At 48.1% G+C, this 18236-nt stretch overlaps 1 protein-coding gene across 3 annotated transcripts in view; it reads right to left on the bottom strand.

Moving 5' to 3' along the window:
• The window catches only part of CABIN1 (calcineurin binding protein 1), a 155960-nt gene that overhangs the window by 86616 nt on the left and 51108 nt on the right, over positions 1–18236 (bottom strand). For all 3 annotated transcript variants that reach the window (XM_045887216.3, XM_064578077.1, XM_064578076.1), the window contains exons 19-23: positions 15981–16096; positions 10078–10239; positions 9090–9296; positions 8722–8867; positions 5185–5446 (exon numbers count right to left, since the gene is read on the bottom strand). In XM_045887216.3, the coding sequence (XP_045743172.1) occupies positions 5185–5446; positions 8722–8867; positions 9090–9296; positions 10078–10239; positions 15981–16096 (893 nt within the window). The remainder of the gene's footprint in view (positions 1–5184; positions 5447–8721; positions 8868–9089; positions 9297–10077; positions 10240–15980; positions 16097–18236) is intronic.

Genomic DNA, 18236 nt, shown 5'->3' with positions numbered 1-18236 from the left:
CAACACAGCACTGGAGAGGGTACCACGGGACTTCCCACCCTGTCCTCTGCACCCTTCCAGAGGGACCCGGGGTGCTTACAAAATGGCAGATTCCTGAGCCCCATCCAACACCCATGGCCTTGGAGCTGTGCCTCCAGCCACCCTCTCGCACACTGAAGGGTGGAAACAGCTAGGACAGAGGATCAGCTTCTAAGATGCTTTCCAACTCAGAGGATCACTTTTCCCAGGCCCTGTATAAGGGCTACGGGCCAGCACCTAGGTGCTATCCACGTGGAATGTCAGCCATCATGTGCCCGCGTCCCTTCATCCCAGAGCTCCTGGGCTAGGACCTGGAATGAAGACTGCCTGTGTGGGGCTAGAGGGGCTGCTATTCCCAGAAGCCCAGGTCTCTGGCCCCTCATCTCCATGGCCCTAGCTCGACAGCAGGGAAGCGGCGACCTCTTCTAGTCTCATCTCGGGGCCCAGAGGAAGGGAGAGGCTGCAGGTGCTAAGCTCTGGCAAGGGCGCTGCCTGCCGCCTACGGGAGGAGTACCCATGCCCCACTGAGCAAAGGCTACTCTACGAACGTTTATCCAGTGGGCACTGAGCTACGGGAATCTCCTGCAGCAATGGCCCTGGGGCCGGCACAAAGAACCCCAGTGCTCCGTCAAACACGTCTTGGGAAAGAAAATTACCATCTAGGAATCAAGACACCATCAATGGGTGAGATACGATAGGAAGAATCACAGTGGAGAGCCAGGACACAGCACAAGCCAAATGACCCCATCGTACGCCTCCAAAATAGGATTCTGTAGCAGATCTATGCAAGCAAAAGGCAGCCACTTCACTGGAGTCCTGTTCTGACTGCTCTGTAGCCATGTAGCCTCAACCAAGTCACTAGCCCGTTGCCCACCCAGCTCTGCCACTGAGGCTCATAAAGCCACCTACTGAGAAAGGAAGGGCAACTGTGAAGCGCCCCATCTGGTCTGGTACCACACAGATCCCCACCAAGAGGCCAAGCCCCTCCCTCCCCCACATAAAACACATGCTGCCAGTGTCCCTGTCCTCAGTAGGTGCGGCGGTCACAACACTTCCGACAGGAACAGAAGGGAGAGCCACCGAGGGTCCGTCATGTTCCAGAGCTCTGCCAGACACCTCACACCACCTGTAAGGACAGGTGCAGCGAGATGTGCACCTGCCGCTGTGGCACCTCATTCACCTCGTGGCCAGGGTGCCTGGCCCAGGACCGGCCCATGAGAGGGGCTAAGGGGATGTCAGTTCTCACCATACTGCCACACAGGAGAAACGGTCAGCCTTCTTAACAACCAAAACCACAGCAGGGACATCCAGTTCCTCCCTCAGGCCACACAGCTAGAAGGCTCTGGCTCCAAAGCCTCTGCCCTCGCCTGAGAACTGACAAGGGAAACCACTGGTTTTCCTGTAACACACCCCTTTGGCAAGTTTGCAGGCAGAAGCTAAAGTGCACAGCTATCAACATGTGTCCTACAGCTCATCTGATCAGACACAATAAACCCAAACCGCTCTAGCAACCAAGGGGCTGTGTCCCCATGACATACTTCAGGGTAGGAAACTGCCTTACCTAGAGGAGGAAAAAAAAAACAGGAGGCACAGGGCAGCCCTGCAAGGCAGTTTTCACCCTGGGCAACAATGCAAAACCTCCTTCCTTCCCTGCCTACTGGGACACCGGCACGCCTGGTGGATTTCCATCTCTCTCCTACCACCCCCAACACTCTGGCAAGATGGCCTGGGAGCCCAGTTTCAGGCCCTGAACTACCTGGGCCACTGGCTTCCAGAGGATCAGAATGGAGTTCAGCCACAGAGGCCACGAACTATGCAAGAGAAAGAATAGGCAAGGGGAAGAGGTGTGCAGGGAGTCAACCTGGGTCTCCTGTCTGTCGCCCACTTTCTGCCTTCCCTGTCCCTTCCTGGGAGAGCCAAAAGTTCCCTCCTCTTGGGGAGCTCTACAAACAAAACCTTCAAGTACCAATGGCAGAAAGGGCACTCTGATTTCTCATCATATTTACTTCCTGGAAAACCTCTATTCTGCTAAATCCTACTGGGCTTCACTGGTGGAGGATTAGAGAAAGAATCCCAAGGTCCGTGCCCCACCCACCCCAGTGAGTCCCAGCAGAGGGTAACAAGTGTTCCTGGTGCTACCAGGGACTTAGTTCCGAGCCTGCTCAGCCCTGGGGCCACTACACTAGAAACAGAATGGAGCAAGGGGCCTCTGCGTAGGGATGTCACAATGAAAGAGGGTTGCATGGCGTAAGTAGAACTCAACAACATGGTGCTGAATGAAAAGGAAGCTCAACGCCATACACAGCATGACAGCATTTAGGCTAGAAGAAAAGAACAGGTAAATAACGGCATTCCTTCCAGGAGTATATGTATACATAAGAAAGAGTGTTTGTTTAAAGTCTGGAAAGATACAAGCCTAACTGTAAGTTGCTCTGAAGCAGGGACTAGAAGGGGGGGGTGGGGGATGGGGAGGAGCCAAAAAGATTTTATCTTTGTCCTACTGTGGCAGTTGTTTTAAAGAAGGTGTTTCTTCTATGAGTGAAGAGTGGTTTCTATAACGGAGGCGATGGTTAAAACAAGGGCCAGGCTGCTCTGCTCTCGCCCATTTTCTTCCAGGGTTTGGCCTTGTCACAGAACAATACCTGTCCTTGCTCCGTGGCCACACTACCCTTCCTGCCACCACCTTTGTCCTCTGCCACTGGTGCCAGGCTCGTCCACGGGATACCATGTCTAATCCACCTAGGGAGCCTGCGCAAGGGCAGCTTCTGACTGTGAGTCCCTGATGGGGCCTTTTAACAAGCTCCCCACTCCCCCCGAAAGGTTCTGATGCCCAGTCACGTGGGGGAGCTACTGTTCTCACTGGCCCGTAGGGTTCATGCACTCCGGGCAGAGACAGAGAGAGGGACAACCTTAGGGCCGAGGTGCCCAGAGTCCAGCCCCCTGAGACAACCCTCTGGGTGCACGGGCGGTGGCATGCAGAGCTCATGGGAAGAAGGTGAAGTCACTGGCATTCCTCAAACAACACCCTGAGGTAGAGCCCCAGGTCGCCCTTGCCAAGTGTGGGTGACATGTGGAGACCAGGAAATGTGTGGAGAGAAAAGAGGATTTCAGCCTTTTTGTGGCTTTCTCAAAGTGTACCGTACAGCACTCCAATGTCCGGCAGGACCTTGTGTGTCAACTCCGAGGCCCCCACGGCAGTCACGACAGCATGGGAACGTTCGGATTCCACTCGTGCTCTTCTAGCATAGTCCCCCAGCGCTTTCACGGACACCCATCCCCACCCAGCTCACTCCCTTCATTCTGTGGCCAGTCTCTTGCTGATTTCTATACCTAGTCTGATGGTGTAATGCAGACCTACTGCAAAGGTAAATGGCAAATTTTGCAAAAGATGTGGGATTTCATAAAGTTGATGAAAGTAATGTGGACAGGGGCGCCTGGGTGGCTCAGATGGTTAAGCGTCTGCCTTCGGCTCGGGTCATGATCCCAGAGTCCTGGGATCGAGCCCCACATCGGGCTCCTGACTCAGCGGGGAGTCTGCTTCTTCCTCTCCCTCTGCCTCTCCCACTGCTCATGCTCTCTCTCTATCTCTGTGTCTCAAATGAATAAATAAACTCTTAAAAAAAAAAAAAAAAAGAAAGAAAGGTGGACAAAGCCTTTATACATGAGCACCAGGCACATTTACCATGGTTGACAATCACCCAAAGGGAGGACAACTGGTCAAGGAAAAGACCGTAAGACACTCTTCTAAGGCACAAAGACATCAGAGAATCCTGTGAGAGGGAAGTAGCCCTCGAATATTTCTGCAAAGGTAGCTGCGTAAATTTATGCTGCTGAGGTGAAGGGGCATCATAGCATGCTAGCATAAAACTGTTGGAAAATTAAGCTCCCCCCAAGCCAACCAAACTCAGTCATTCCTGGTTCATTTGAAGAATTAACACATCCTTGCAATTATCACCAAAGTCCTAATAAGGTAAGATTTAGGAGTTAATTTCATCATTCTTTAATTACTAAGATAAAGTCCCAATCACACCTTGTAGGCACTATTCACTAGGATAACTGAGTCCCATTGTGAGTAGATTCACTTTGTGACTCTTTGCTAGAGCTGATTGCCCTCAAACAGCAGCTCCTTCCCCTCACACCCCCGCTAGTGGGTAGGGATGTCGCCCAGGTACAAAAGGGGCCACTGCGGGAGGGTGACATTTATGTCATTATTACATTCCCACTTACGCTTTTCCATACCAATTGAATTTTTAACGCTAAGGACACCTCACTTCTATATAAAATCAGTAAAAGCAACAAAGAGCTGTTACCTCCTTGCACAAGGCTAGGACTTCCCCTACTTAGCACAATGTGGGAAGGTCAGGGTCATCACGAGGCCAAGCACTCTGGAAGCCTGTGACCTGCCTCTGAAGGGTCGCAGGGGCCGGGGGTAGGGAGCTGGGCATGATAACGGAGGCCTAATCTCAAGGACGAAGGGGCTGTCAGGACGGCCCCACTGACCAGGCTGCTCTCACTGAGTTCCCATAACAATCCAATGGCAGCATTAACAAGGCCATTATCTTGTTTGGATTTTGACCACATATGATCACTATAAGAAACAGTCCCCTTCAGCACTCTGCTCTCCTAGAAACCCTTCTGGACCATGGCATCTTATTGCCACGTCAGCCTTAAACACGTCGGTGGGACTCCTTCACTTCCAAGTCAAGGAGGCAAGGGTGCCCTGCTCAACAGACACCTCAGGCTAGACACCCAGCGACTTGCACTAGGGGAACCCCCTACCAAGACGGACTTCAAAATTCCCAACACAGTGTCAAAAATTTTACAAGGACTCAGGAAGTTCCTTTGAAGGAACAGGGAAGAGACACAACTACTTCTGGTGGCCAACACGCCTCCCCTGCTTCTCCACTGCCAGGAAACTGATGGCTGACCAGCTAGATCACAAGAGCCTGGCCCTAAATTCACCCACACCAGACTAGGTGTCTAAAGACCAAGGACCAAGCTGTCACTGACCACAGTATGGCTTCAGTCTCATGAGGAGAATCATCTGTGAGCTCCCAGCAGGGTTGTGAGGACAAGTGCAAGGAATGGATAGGACAGAACTTTGCCACCTGAGGGCACTTTAGTCAGATAGCAGGATGGCAGCTCTTCTGCAGAGCCCCACCTCACCTGCTGCACGAGCTCAGGGGGCAGCTCAGCTCTCCACTGCTTCAGCTGGCGTGAGGCGAAGGAGTGCAAGGCATAGGACATGGTACCATACTCGATCCACAGGGACAGGTTGGAGCTGTCAATTTCCAGGGCCCGCCGGAAGCAGTTCAGGACAGGCGTGGCATGCTTCCAGATGGGCCCATCACTCTTCAGCTCATTGGAGTTCAGCTTGTCCTGAATGCGACTGGCCCGGGCCAGAGCCATGCCTGCCCAGGAATCAAACCTGTGGTCACGACAAAAGCACCAGTAAACACACCACTGCCCTTACAGCACTGCAGACATGATAGCCTGCAGGGCGGTGACCCCAGGGATTTGTGGGAGCCCGTCTCCCAGGCCAGGGCCCAGAGCCTAGCTCCACCACCCAGTGACACCATGTCTCTGAGCTATGAAATATGGCTAAAAAAACCCACCTCAGTGGGGCATCTGGGTGGCTCAGTCGGTTAAGCATCTGGCTTCGGCTCGGGTCATGATCCAGGATTCCCAGGATCGAACCCCACATCGGGCTCCCAGCTAGGCAGGGAGTCTGCTTCTCCCTCTGCCCCTCCCCGTGCTCCTTCTCTCTCTCCCTCACTCACTCTCTCTCAAGTAAATAAATAATAAAAATCTGAAAGAAGAAAAAAAGAAAACCCACCTCAAGAGAGCAGAGCTGCTGGGATATGTATCTTAGGTCATCCAGCACCTCACAGGTACTCAGTAAGTGTTCTAAGAGGATCCCCACCAACTCGAGCCCAAATTGTGCTCACCAGCATTGTGGGCTCTTGGACTCTGCTCCCTTTTGCTTCCTTGCTTGGAAGGCTTACCTATAGAATGTCTCTGATGGAAAGGAAAAGGGGTGCTTTACAAAGCACTGCCCATCCAAGGTGATAGGGAAGCTCCCATCTTGCTGCCACCTCACCTAACCCCTCACTGGTAGCACCTGGCATCAACACATTCACTGACCAAAAGCATGGGGCAGCCAAGACCCCAAAAACACAACCAGGTAGCTTCTACATAGTTCTCCCTCTGGCACCTTGACCAGATCCTGCCCTCTCCAGCTGAGTTCCCAGAAGTAAGATGAGAGCGAGGGGACCACAGGATGGCTAAGACCCCACTGCTCTGAGATCGCCTGAAAGAAAGTGGTAGGGAAAATGCAGAAGGTTCTCTGAGATGGAAACCAAGGCTAAGATGATTTCTGGGCACTTGGGAGAGTGAAATTTCCTGAGTGCAAGTACAGACAACAGAAACGGCAGCAATCACATGACAGATGCTACCCTCCATGAACACTAACAATTCTTGACCCACTGCTACACTAACTTTAAAACTGGCTAACTGGCTTCCTGGACTATTTGACAGTCTCCAAGGCATTATGTAGGGACACAGCAAACTTACGAAGCTCACATGTGCTTCTGCCATACTCCAGGCACCTGGAGATGAGAAAGTGCAAACAAAGGAGCAGTAAACTGGCCTGAAGGCTTAAATGGTAACCAGAGATAGCAAAAAAGAAGGCTTCGGCCCCTGTGTGGAGGTCCCGAGTGTACCTTTTCCTCCTCAGGGCCTGGGGATCCAGGGCTCTGCTCAGGTCACCTCCAGGAGGAAGCATGGGGGTAGGTGTCAAGCTCCCCTCCAGATGGTGGGAACCCTGTCAGGGACTTTCTACCAGGGCCAGCTCCTTCCACACTGAGCCTTCAGCAACTCCCTTTGCCCTTGCCTTGAGGGAAAGGACTACATCACAGTGTATGCCCAAAAGCCTGCAGGAGTACCCAAATGGAAACCACTATGTGCAGTCACAAACATGAGTAACCAAGAACATAGACACATCATCATAAAACCTCAAAATGCTCCTCTATGTGTCAACAAAAACAAAGTCCTGCCATGGGTTCTTGATCCTAGCAGAGCAGTGCACAACCCACACTTGGGAATGCTGACCCACAGGGACAATGGGGTCCAGCCCAAGGGCCAGTGATGCCATGAACTCAGGAGGAGGAAGTGCCCAGAACCTATGCGCTGGGCTCTTAGACTCATGCAGGGCAGGCCTGCTCCTAGCACTGGGCCCAGAGTTGTTTCTTTGGCAGACGGATGAGCTGTATTGTGGCCTACTCCCATCTTGTCCCCCCAAATGCCACTCTATGAAATGCCTGGCCGAGGCGGCCCAATCCCAGCTGAGCAAGAGCAGATGGAAGAGTGAAATGAACACAGGTCGAGAAAAGCTATTGCTAGCATCCTCACAAGACTCTTTTCCCCACAGGAACCACCAACAAACACTGTGGCCGGAACACTCCACCATCCACCCAGCTGTCTGTCATGGGCTTCACCTGTACCTAGAGGGCTCAGAAGATTTAAAGAAAAAACCAGTATCCAAACTTCCATCTTAACTAGCACAGAAGATGAGACTGAGCCCAAGCTGTCCCTGACATTTGCCTGCTACGTAGGGCTGGAATGAAGGAGGCCCAGGAGTGGGCCACCAAGTTCCTCCTGGCCCTGGGGCCAGTCCTCACAGGACCTCCCACCTCTCTGGCAGGGCTCTGAACAGGTGCATGTATAGGTTCGAATGAGGCCCCGCTGAGCCGTCATGAACCTCGTCTTGTAGCCCAAGTGGCTTTTGAGTGAGAGGTGCCACGCCAAGCTCCCACTTCCCCATGGATAGGTGGGTTTTATCACCCTTACTTTTCAGACATGGAGGTAGCAGTACAAAGGAGGTGACTGCTCGCGGTCTAGTGCTCACAGCTCTAGCCACCACACTGGCCCACAGTGACTCCAGAGAGGACATCCAGGGCCATTGGCACATGGCTCCCTGCCTGGAGGAAACCAGAGGCCGAGCAATAGGGCATCTGGGAGAACCTTTCCCCCAAGCTACAGAAGTTGTGTAAACTGATTTCTTCATTCAGATCCCAGCCCCTCTCCCCTGGGCCAGGTGGATCCTGACAAGATGGAGCTTGCTGGTTTCGCCTGAGGGTGGGCAGCCACTGTGGCCTGGCCCCTGAGTACTTACCTACAGATACTACTCTGGACCCTTTAGACACAAGGCTTACCTTGACCCCAGGCTAACCTCCTAGATGTGGTAGCCGTGAGAAAATGTTCCCTCTCAATCAAATGAATCAGACTTTATGAGTAGGGCCCTTACCCCCAAATAAGGAAACAACCATAACTAAAGACACATAGAGCACATCAGCCCACTTCCCGGGGCCAGGAGCCAGGAAAGGAGGCAGCACACAACCAACAGGATAGAGCCAGGTGGCATCCCCTTCCCCTGCTGGCCTGGACCCAGATGGACAGCTCATACCTTCTCTGATCCCAACACTCATCCCAGGCACCTTCTGGAAAGAAGCCTTCTTCATTGCTCTTCTTTTTATGAAGAACTTGCCTTTCCCCAAAACTGCAGATTGCTAAACACACTTTCTCATTCCTTTTTCCCTGGTCTCTTTGCTGGGGCAGGGAAACCCCAAACTGGCCCAGTAAGGAGCCTGCTGAGCTGGAGTCACCCCAGCCCTCCCTGCCTGGCCTGATGCCCAGGCCACTGACCTGTTGGGGCAGATACAGATGTCATGCATGTAGAACTTGATGGCCTTGGACTGCTCCTTGTTTTTGAAATGGTAATCAGCCAGGAGGTAGTAGAGCTCATTCACCACCGGAGGGGAGGGGTCAGCCCCTTCTGGAAGGCAGGGCACCTAGCAGGTGAAGGACCAAGGATAAGGAGAGATGGAGTCAGGGTCTCAGATGTGACCAGTCATGCTGTAAACACAGGACCATTCACATTAGCACAGGACAGACCCTAGGCTTCTCATGGCCCTGACTTCTGGTATAAAGCAAGGAAAGAAGCCAAGGTGCATAAACAGCAATGCTGGAGGAAAAAAATGACAGGACACAGCCCCATCACACACAGTTCCTACCTCAGTTGAGGCACCCTCAATGTAGGCGGAGACTTTGTCTAGGCTCAGCGCTGGCCTTTCTGTGCGGGGTACAATGGTGGCGATTCTCTTCAGAAGGTTGGCCAAGTCAGCAGACACAGTGCTGGTCTTGTAGCTGTCAAATTCAGGAAGGGTCTTGGGCTTAAAATACTCAAACATAAACAGGGCATCCTCCCATATAAGGTCCACCTTGAGAAAAGACAGAAGGCAGATCATAATGCAGTCAGGGTAAAGCAGAAAGGGAGAAGTTCTTCCATGGGAAAAACACAGATGAGGTTACAACATATTAGAGTTTAGAAACAGACCTGTATACCCTTAAAATTTTGCATACCCACTGTAATCCCCGAAACCAAACGTCTGAAGAGCAGAAAAGCAAACTGGCATACGCACGGGCCTTGATAAAGACAAATATTGGAAACTGAGGGCCGCACTCTGTGAGTCCATGTGGCCAAGCCAGAGGGTAGGTTCAAGCACGAGTGGGGACTGTGGCCAGGCCACTGACCCTCTCCATGAGCCTCAGCTACTCCACTGCTTGCTCTGGACCAGGATGGTTCTGCATTCTGTATAGTGCCCTGTGGGGGCCCTGCCCAAGTAGCTTACATTCAGGGGATGGAATTGGTAAGATTAGAGAATAAATGACAAGCCATGAGGTAATATACCCAACACTGCTCTGAAAACCAAACAAGAACAAATGAAAACCTCTAAAGAATTATTTGTATTATCCAAATTGGAAAAAGAAATCCTTTGAAAATTGCCATGCTGCACTTTTGAATGATTAGTCAACATTTGCGAAGGTAGTTTTTGCAAGGAAAACCCTTTTCCTGTGATCAGACTATGTCAGACCAGTCTCATTCTTTTGGTGCAAGAGCTATGCGTCTGATGTCCTTAAAGAGTGCTCAGAGCCCCTACTTCTCTGAGCCCCACTCCTCTGCGCACTCCAAAGTGCGGGGGGTCTGGGCAGCACCCTCACCTGCTGGGCCGAGTGCTCCTCCAGGTACCTGGCCTTGCTCTTCTTGCTAGGGAAGCTGTACAGGCAGTAGAAGCACTGCTCCAAGGCCGTCTCCAGCTCCTCCTTGTAGGGGTGTGTGTCTTCCGAGGCGGACGCAGCGAGCTCCTTCTGGAGAACTCGTACCTATGGTAGGCAGGAAGAGATGCCTTAGAAGGCCCATAGCTTCCCTGGCACAGTGGGACCCCAGGGAGACCACCACTCTGTCAACTCTGTCAACCTGAGGAGGCCGTGTCTGTGGGACCTGTTTCCTGGAAACGGCCTATTACCCTCACAGGAGCCATTCTGGGTGCAGCTCTGACATGACCTCCTGAGGAGCTTGCTGGCCAAACTGCCTTCCTTCCAGCATGCCCAGTCAGTACCTACCAGCTGCTAGAAGGAGATATTATATGCCCTCTGGGAACTTCTCTACTTATTTATTGGCCATTCATTTGCTTCCCAAATATTTACTGAGCACCTTCTTTTGCTAGGCACAGTGTGACACAGTCCCTGCTTTTAAGAAGCTCAGATTCCAATAGAGGGGCAGTTAAACAAGTGGTTATAATGCAAGATGGTAAATCCCATTAGGGCTGAGGGAGTCTGAGAGTGACTCCCTCTCTCTCAGCATAAAGTATAAAAATACAGCACAAAATATATCCAAAGCACAAAATATATCCAAAGACATAATAAATTGTCTCTCTCAGACCAAACATTAATAAGGATTATAGAGGATATAAACAACTCAGTCAACATGTATCTATGGAGATTAGTTATGCCCAAATGTTAGCAGCTACACATTCTTTTCAAGCATCCATGGGATTTTTACCAAAATAGACAAAAAGCACATCTCAACAAGTACTAAAGACGAGAAACAATACAGACCACATTCTCTGAACATAAGTCAGTAAAATTAGAAATCAGTATATAAAGGTAGCAAATACCAAACGTCAAAACTTACAGCATGCAGCTAAAAACGTACTTGGGAGAAAACATAACCTTCAACACATGTACTAGAAGACTGAACACTGTCACTGAGTGGCCATCTAAGCACAGTGTAGTTCCAAAGACTTAGCACAGGCCTTTCCCATATGCTTCTAAACATAGGTTGAAAAAGACTTAGACCTTAATGAAAGGAAGATGTTACCTGAGGGATGGTTTAAGCACCATGTAATTCAAGGGGGTAAGCGTATAGCTTTTCCCATAAGTTTCACACATAAATTTGTAACACTTACATCTTAATAAAAGGAAGAAGTTACTGGGGTGCCTGGGTGGCTCAGTTATTTGAGCAACTGAATCTTGATTTCGGCTCAGGTCATGATCTCAGGGTCGTGAGATCAAGCTCTGCATCGGGATCCAAACTCAGCGGGGAGTCTACTTGAGGATTCTCTCCCTCTGCTCCTCCCCCCACTTGTGCGTGCTCTCTCTCTCTCGCTCACTCTCTCTCAAATAAATAACTTTTTTAAGATTTTATTTATTTATTTGAGAGTATGCAAGTGAGAGAGAGACCCCGCACACGTGCGTGCACTTGAGCGGGAGAGGGGCAGCAGGAGAGAGAGAAGCAGACTTCTGGCTGAGCAGAGAGCCTGACTTGGGGCTCAATCCCAGGACCCTGGGATCATGACCTGAGCCGAAGGCAGACACTTAACCAACTGAGCCACTCAGGTGCCCCCTGAGAAAACTAATTTAGATAAGCTTCAGGAAAGACTGACTTATAAAAAAGGAGCAGAGGAAGCACAAATAAATGATTTTAGCACTGAAACAGAGGCATAACCAGAGGTACCACAGAGACTTTTTAAATCATAAGCACACTTCATGAACAACTTTATGCTTATGTGGACACTATTTCAAAAATATAATTGGGTTGGGCGCCTGGGTGGCTTAGTTGGTTAAGCGACTGCCTTCGGCTCAGGTCATGATCCCAGAGTCCTGGGATGGAGTCCCACATCGGGCTCCCTGCTCTGCTCGAGGCCCGCTTCTCCCTCTGACCCTATCCCCTCTCTTGCTGTTTCTCTCTCTCAAATAAATAAATAAATAAAATCTTTAAAAATATATATATATATATAATTGGGTTAAGAAAAGAAAATCTAAATGGGCCTAGAATCACCAAAGAAAGGGTCAGTAGTTTAAAATTTATCCCCCCTGGGATGCCTGGGTGGCTCAGCCGGTTAAGCAGCTGCCTTCGGCTCAGGTCATGATCCCAGGGTCCTGGGATCGAGTTCCGCATCGGGCTCCCTGCTCAGCGGGGAGCCTGCTTCTCCCTCTCCCTCTGCCTGCTGCTCCCTCTGCTTGTACTCTTTCTGTGTCAAATAAATAAATAAAATCTTTAAAATTTATCCCCCCCAAAAAAAAGAAAGAGAGAGAGAGCTCTAGGCTGGGGTGACAAACTATGGCCCAGGGAGAAAACTGCCTATTTCTGTATAGCTCAGAAGCTAAGATTGGCATTTATATTTTTTAAATGACTGAAAAAAAAATCAAAAGAAGAATTTATTTTGTAACATATGAAATTCAAATTTCAGCATTCACAAGCTTTTACATATTATCTTTACATACTGACAAGGACTGCTTCTGTGCTGCAATGGGAGAGCTGAGTATCTGCAACAGAGACCCTATGGCCGACAGAAGCTTACAAGATTTACCATCTGTCCCTTTACAGTGAAAGCTGTGCCAACCCCTAGGCCAAAAGCATTAAGACAAGGGAAAAAAAAAAAAGAAACTGTAAGGATTGAAAAGAAGGGAAAAAATAGTTATTCATGGATGATATAAGTCCGCGGAGAAAATTTGAGAAATCTACAATCCATCAGAATTAATAAAAGCAGTAGTAAAGGAGTTAGGGACAGGAGAAACTTATTTTTTAAAAAGTAGTGTTCCTGGGCGCCTGGGTGGCTCAGTCGGTTAAGCGACTGCCTTCGGCTCAGGTCATGATCCTGGAGTCCCGGGATCGAGTCCCGCATCGGGCTCCCTGCTCAGCAGGGAGTCTGCTTCTCCCTCTGACCCTCCCCCCTCTCATGCTCTCTCTATCTCATTCTCTCTCTCAAATAAATAAATAAATAAATCTTTAAAAAATAAAAAATAAAAAAATAAGAAGTAGTGTTCCTATCTGTCCACAAACACGAAACAGAAAACTTAATTTTTAAATATTTATTTATAACAGGAATAAAAAAATAATGCCCAGGTATAAATCTAACAGAATATATATAAGAGCTTAAGGAGAAAATTATAAAACTGTATCAAGGGACATGAAAGTATAAGATCTGAATAAATGGAGAGATATACTACATTCATGACTGGAAAGAATCATATAAAAATGGCAACTCTCCCCCAAATTAATCTGTGAGATTAATGCCATTCCAATTAAATTCCAATGGTGGCGAGGATTAGGGAGTGGGTGGGCGGGGGTCACAAAATTTTACCAACTGTCCTTACAATGTTTTAGAAGAGGAAAGGGCAAAGAACAGTCAAGAGAATGTGACAAATAGGTAAGTCGATTAATCCTAGCAGGTATCAGTATACCTCAAAGACAGGGTGATACTGGCTCAGGAATACCTAAACCAATAGAAAGAACAAAGTCCAACAACAAACCCTCACACGTATGGACAGAAGATGGAGGGGGGCCTTACAAATTAGTGCAGAAAGAACAGACTCTTTGATGATTGGTACAAACCAACTGGCCATCCATATAGAATGTAAAATGGATCCCTACCTTATGTCATAAACAAACCAAAATTGAGAAGGAATAAAGACCGGATGTGAAAAATGAGAGTGAACTTTAAGATTAACATAGAGAAGAATATATTAATAATCTTGTGGGAGGAAAGGATTTCTTAAAGTACAAATAACAAAACAAACCACACCCAGAAAACAAAAACCCAACAAACCATAAAGGACTAATAAATTTGACATTTAAATTCTGTAAGACAAACACTATACACAAAGTTAAAAGACACGTCACATAAAATTGCATAGAAATTAGAACTAAATACACACGTGCGCGTGCACAGACACACATACACACACGGACACGTAAAACTGGTGAAATATACATATCAGACAAAAGACTGGAATTCAGAGTACATAAAAACTCTACAAATCAATAGGAAAAAGAAAAAAAGCCCAACAGAAAAATGAGCAAATTACATGAGCAAGCAAATCGCTAGCGGACACCTAGATGGCCCCGAGCAGAGAGGGAAGTCAATAAGCAGGAGCCAAGTCCACAAAGGCAAAGTTGCAGCAGGAACAGAAAAGCTGGGCCTTGGGTAGAAAAGTCAGGAGCTATGAAATGAAACATGGAGGTACTCCTATTACTTCCACTCCCTCAAATTCACTTGGCAGATCCTGGCAGCTAGAATACACGCTCCACCAAAGAAGATGCAGCCTAAGGAAAACCTGGAGTAGGATCGTCCCATCATCACCCCTGCTGCCTGCTGGAAGGCCGCTCCTCAGCACCACTCCTGCTGGGTACCAGCTTGCAAAGGTGCTACCTCATTCTTGACTTTCCCCAAGCAGCATAAGGGCATAAGGGTGACTGACTGCCTTGTGGAGGTGACCCTGTGGAAGTAGACAATGTCTCCACACTCTCTAATTGGGAGAGGGAAGGCAGAAGAAGGAAGTCGACAATTCCTGGGCAGCAATATAGTCTAAGCTTAGCACAATTCTTCCAAAAATGGTCCTGAAGCGTGGAGCTGACCCAAGGTGAGCACCTGGGAGGCCCTCAGAACTTACAGGGTAGAGCAGACACTCAGGCATCTACAGCTAGGGCTCCTGCCAAGTCTCTGCCTCCTCAGCACAAGTGCTCTGCAAACTGTCAAGCCTTACACATACATGAGCTCTATAAATATTCTCAGTCTCGTTCATTCATTCAACCCATTATGCACTAAGCACCTACTATGGGCTAGGTGCGCTGTGCTAAGTACTGGGATCCAGCAGTGAACAAAACTAACAAAAATCCTTACTTCATGGAAGTTACGTTTCAATGGAGAAGAGGTACACAATAAACACACTAGATAAATAAATTATAAGGCATGCTAGAAGGTGGTAAGAGCCACGCAGAAAGCATAGGGCAGAGGAGGAAGATCAGCACTGGGGAGGCAGACTGCGGTTGTAGAGAGGATATGCTTGCTCACTGAAAAGGTATAGAGCGGAGGTCAGCAAACCTTTTCCTGAAGGGCCATACGATAAATATTTTAGGTTTCACGTACCATATGGACTCTATCAGAGCTTCTCATCCCTGCCACTGTATTGCCAAAGCAGCCATAGTTAATAGGTAAATGAATGGTTATGGCCATGTTCCACTGAAATATTTATTAATAGACCTTGCAGGCTGGGTTGGGTGACCCTCTTGTGCTCTGTAACCTGTCTGTGTGCTGTTTGGCCTCACACTCAGCAGCGAGTTTTGGGGACAGAATCATGCTGCTTATCCCCAGTATGCCCAGTCAATCACAGCTGCCAAGTGAGGGAAGGTTATTTGCACTCACCAAATATTTACTTGCTAAATAGCTATTGATTCAGCAACTCCTACCTTGTATGAGTGGTGCCTGGCAAACAGGACTCAATGGAAGGCAGTGGTGAATGCAGTTGTTTCTTCTAAAATTACTATGAAGGGCCCAGCCCTATGCCTGACACACACATAACAGATGCAGTAACAAGTAATGGTTCTAAATCCACCTGTAGGTCAAGCCAGATCCAGAACCCCTGAACTCAGGTGCACAAGGGAACCAAGTTCAGACTTTCTGGCAACTCTGAGTAGTCAGATACAAAATCAAAGAAGCACAGCAGGCCCCAGTGCAGGGGGAGGCCAAGCAAGCAAGCCTCAGGGTGCCAACCCATCCCACCCTGCACTCCTCCCCCGCACCCGCCCTGCCCCCAGCCCTGGCCAAGAGGGCAGTGCTTACGTAGAATCGCAGCAGAGCCCCATCGGAATTGCAGCACCAGGACCTCCTGCCCAAATATTCGTGGGCTGTGTTGAGCAGCATGAGGGAGGATGGGAGCATGGGCGTCTCGGCCATCACTAGGGAAAGACAGACCGGCACAGAGTTAGCATGGGGACATGTGTGGGAGCTGCAAGGCTCAGCCTTTCCTTTGCAGGCTTTTCTGTCTTTACCAAAGCGGCCACAGATTTTTCTTTCTTTCCTTTTTTATCTTTTTAAGTAAGTAATGACTTGACTGGCTTTACTAAAGCAATACACGCTTCTCAAAAAACAATTCAAATCATACAAGAAGACATAAGGAATGCCTCATCCACCTCCAGATAACCATGCTGACATTTGGTGGACATCACTGGAAGCATCTTTCTGGGCACATATATGAAACATTTTGAAAGACAAAGATAATTTTTATTTATTTATTTTCCCCCCAGATTTTTTTTTTTTTATTTTATTATGTTATATTAGTCACCATACATTACATCACTAGTTTTTGATGTAGTGTTCATAATTCATTGTTTGCATATAACACCCAGTGCTCCATGCAATACATGCCCTCCTTAATACCCGTCACCGGCTAACCCATCTCCCCACCCCCTTCCCCTCTAAAACCCTCAGTTTGTTTCTCAGAGTCCATAGTCTCATGATTCGTCCAGAAAGATAATTTTTAACAATGAAACCCGTATGACATATACCATTTCTTAAAGATTCTTATACGTAGGCCTACTGGAGTATTATAGAAAAAAAATAGAATGACCAAATTTCAGTTAAGTGTTTGTTCACTAGAACTATTATTAGCTCCTTAAAGATTCTTCAGTGTTTTTGAAACTCTAGGCTATTACCCACTGGTGGGCTTGTAATTAGCATTTTTAAAGAGGACTAGGATAGAACACAGGACAGAAAATACCAGTGGGGCTCACACCAAGTAGAATAAGGATTCTTTCATGAAATTTGTTTCATACTTTTTGACCACTGGCCAGCCCCAGTCAAAAAGGTGTGAAAGGGGGGCACCTGGGTGGCTCAGTTGATTAAGTGTCTGCCTTCAGCTCAGGTCATGATCCCGGGGTCCTAGGATGGAGCCCCTGCTTCTCCCTCTGCTCCTCCTCCCCTCCCCCCGGCTCATACATTCTCGATCTCTCTCACTTGCTATAAAAAAAACATAAATTAATTTAATTTTTTTAAAAAGGTATGATGGGGTGCCTGGGTGGCTCAGTTGGTTAAGCGTCCGCCTTCAGCTCAGGTCATGATCCCAGGGTCCTGGGATCAAGCCCCACATCGGGCTCCGTGCTCAGCGGGGAGCCCACTTCTCCTTCTCCCTCTGCTGCTCCCCCTGCTGTGCTCTCTCTCTCTCTCCGTCAAATAAATAAATAAAATGTTCAAAAAAAAAAAAGTATGAGGCATGGATTTAAAAAAAAAAAACAACTCAGAAAATCATGAAGAAATTAAGCCATGCCAGTCCTTTAGTCTCCATTTTCAACAGCATCAAGTGATTCTATTACTCAAGATGGATGATAGCTTATAACACTTCCTTTCTCCCCTTCTCCCAATTTTTTTGTACATATTATTTGTAGCACTTCAAGGTTCGTAACACTGACACTCTGTTCTGTGACCATAATTAGCATAGTTGCTTTCTCTCAATTCCAATTCTATGGATTTGGTGCTCATCAAAAAATCTTGCCTGTGGCTTTTCCACTCCTGACGAATTTCATTCTGACTCATGTTGGTTTACTGACTTCATTCTCCAGTGGTGTTTTTAGAAGCACCCACAGAAGCTGGAATCCCTGTTTATAAATGTCTGTTACCACTATTAATTATAAGCAACTTGGCTAGATGTCCTAGTTTGCACCATCTTTCCTTGAAAACAGCGTAGACTTTTAAATATCACCTCAACTGCCTGAATGCGGCTAGGGAGAAATCTGAAATGAGTCTCATGTTTTATCCCGTGAAGATAAATTGCTTTTTCAGTTTAGAAATCTAAAAAATCTTTATTCTTAAAGTAGATCCTTAACCAGGATGTATCTTGCTGTGTATCAAATTTTTCACGGTATATACCGAAAACTTTGAATCTGCACATTCAGTTTTTATTACAGAGAAATTCATGTTATTCCTGTGTTTGACAGTGGGTTGACTGCTTGTCCTGTTTCATTGCTAGAGTCTTTCCATCAGAAGCACAATCTATCCTCACACGGACCACCTGTTTCCCACATCTATCCTTCTCATCAACGC

This window comes from Mirounga angustirostris, unplaced genomic scaffold (assembly GCF_029215605.1).
Source record: "Mirounga angustirostris isolate CCGP_5_RB_7025 unplaced genomic scaffold, mMirAng1.0.hap1 SCAF_14, whole genome shotgun sequence".
NCBI classification, from domain to species: Eukaryota; Metazoa; Chordata; class Mammalia; order Carnivora; family Phocidae; genus Mirounga; species Mirounga angustirostris.
The sequence above is the reverse complement of the archived record's forward strand: the minus strand, read 5'-3'. Positions and strand labels throughout refer to the sequence as shown.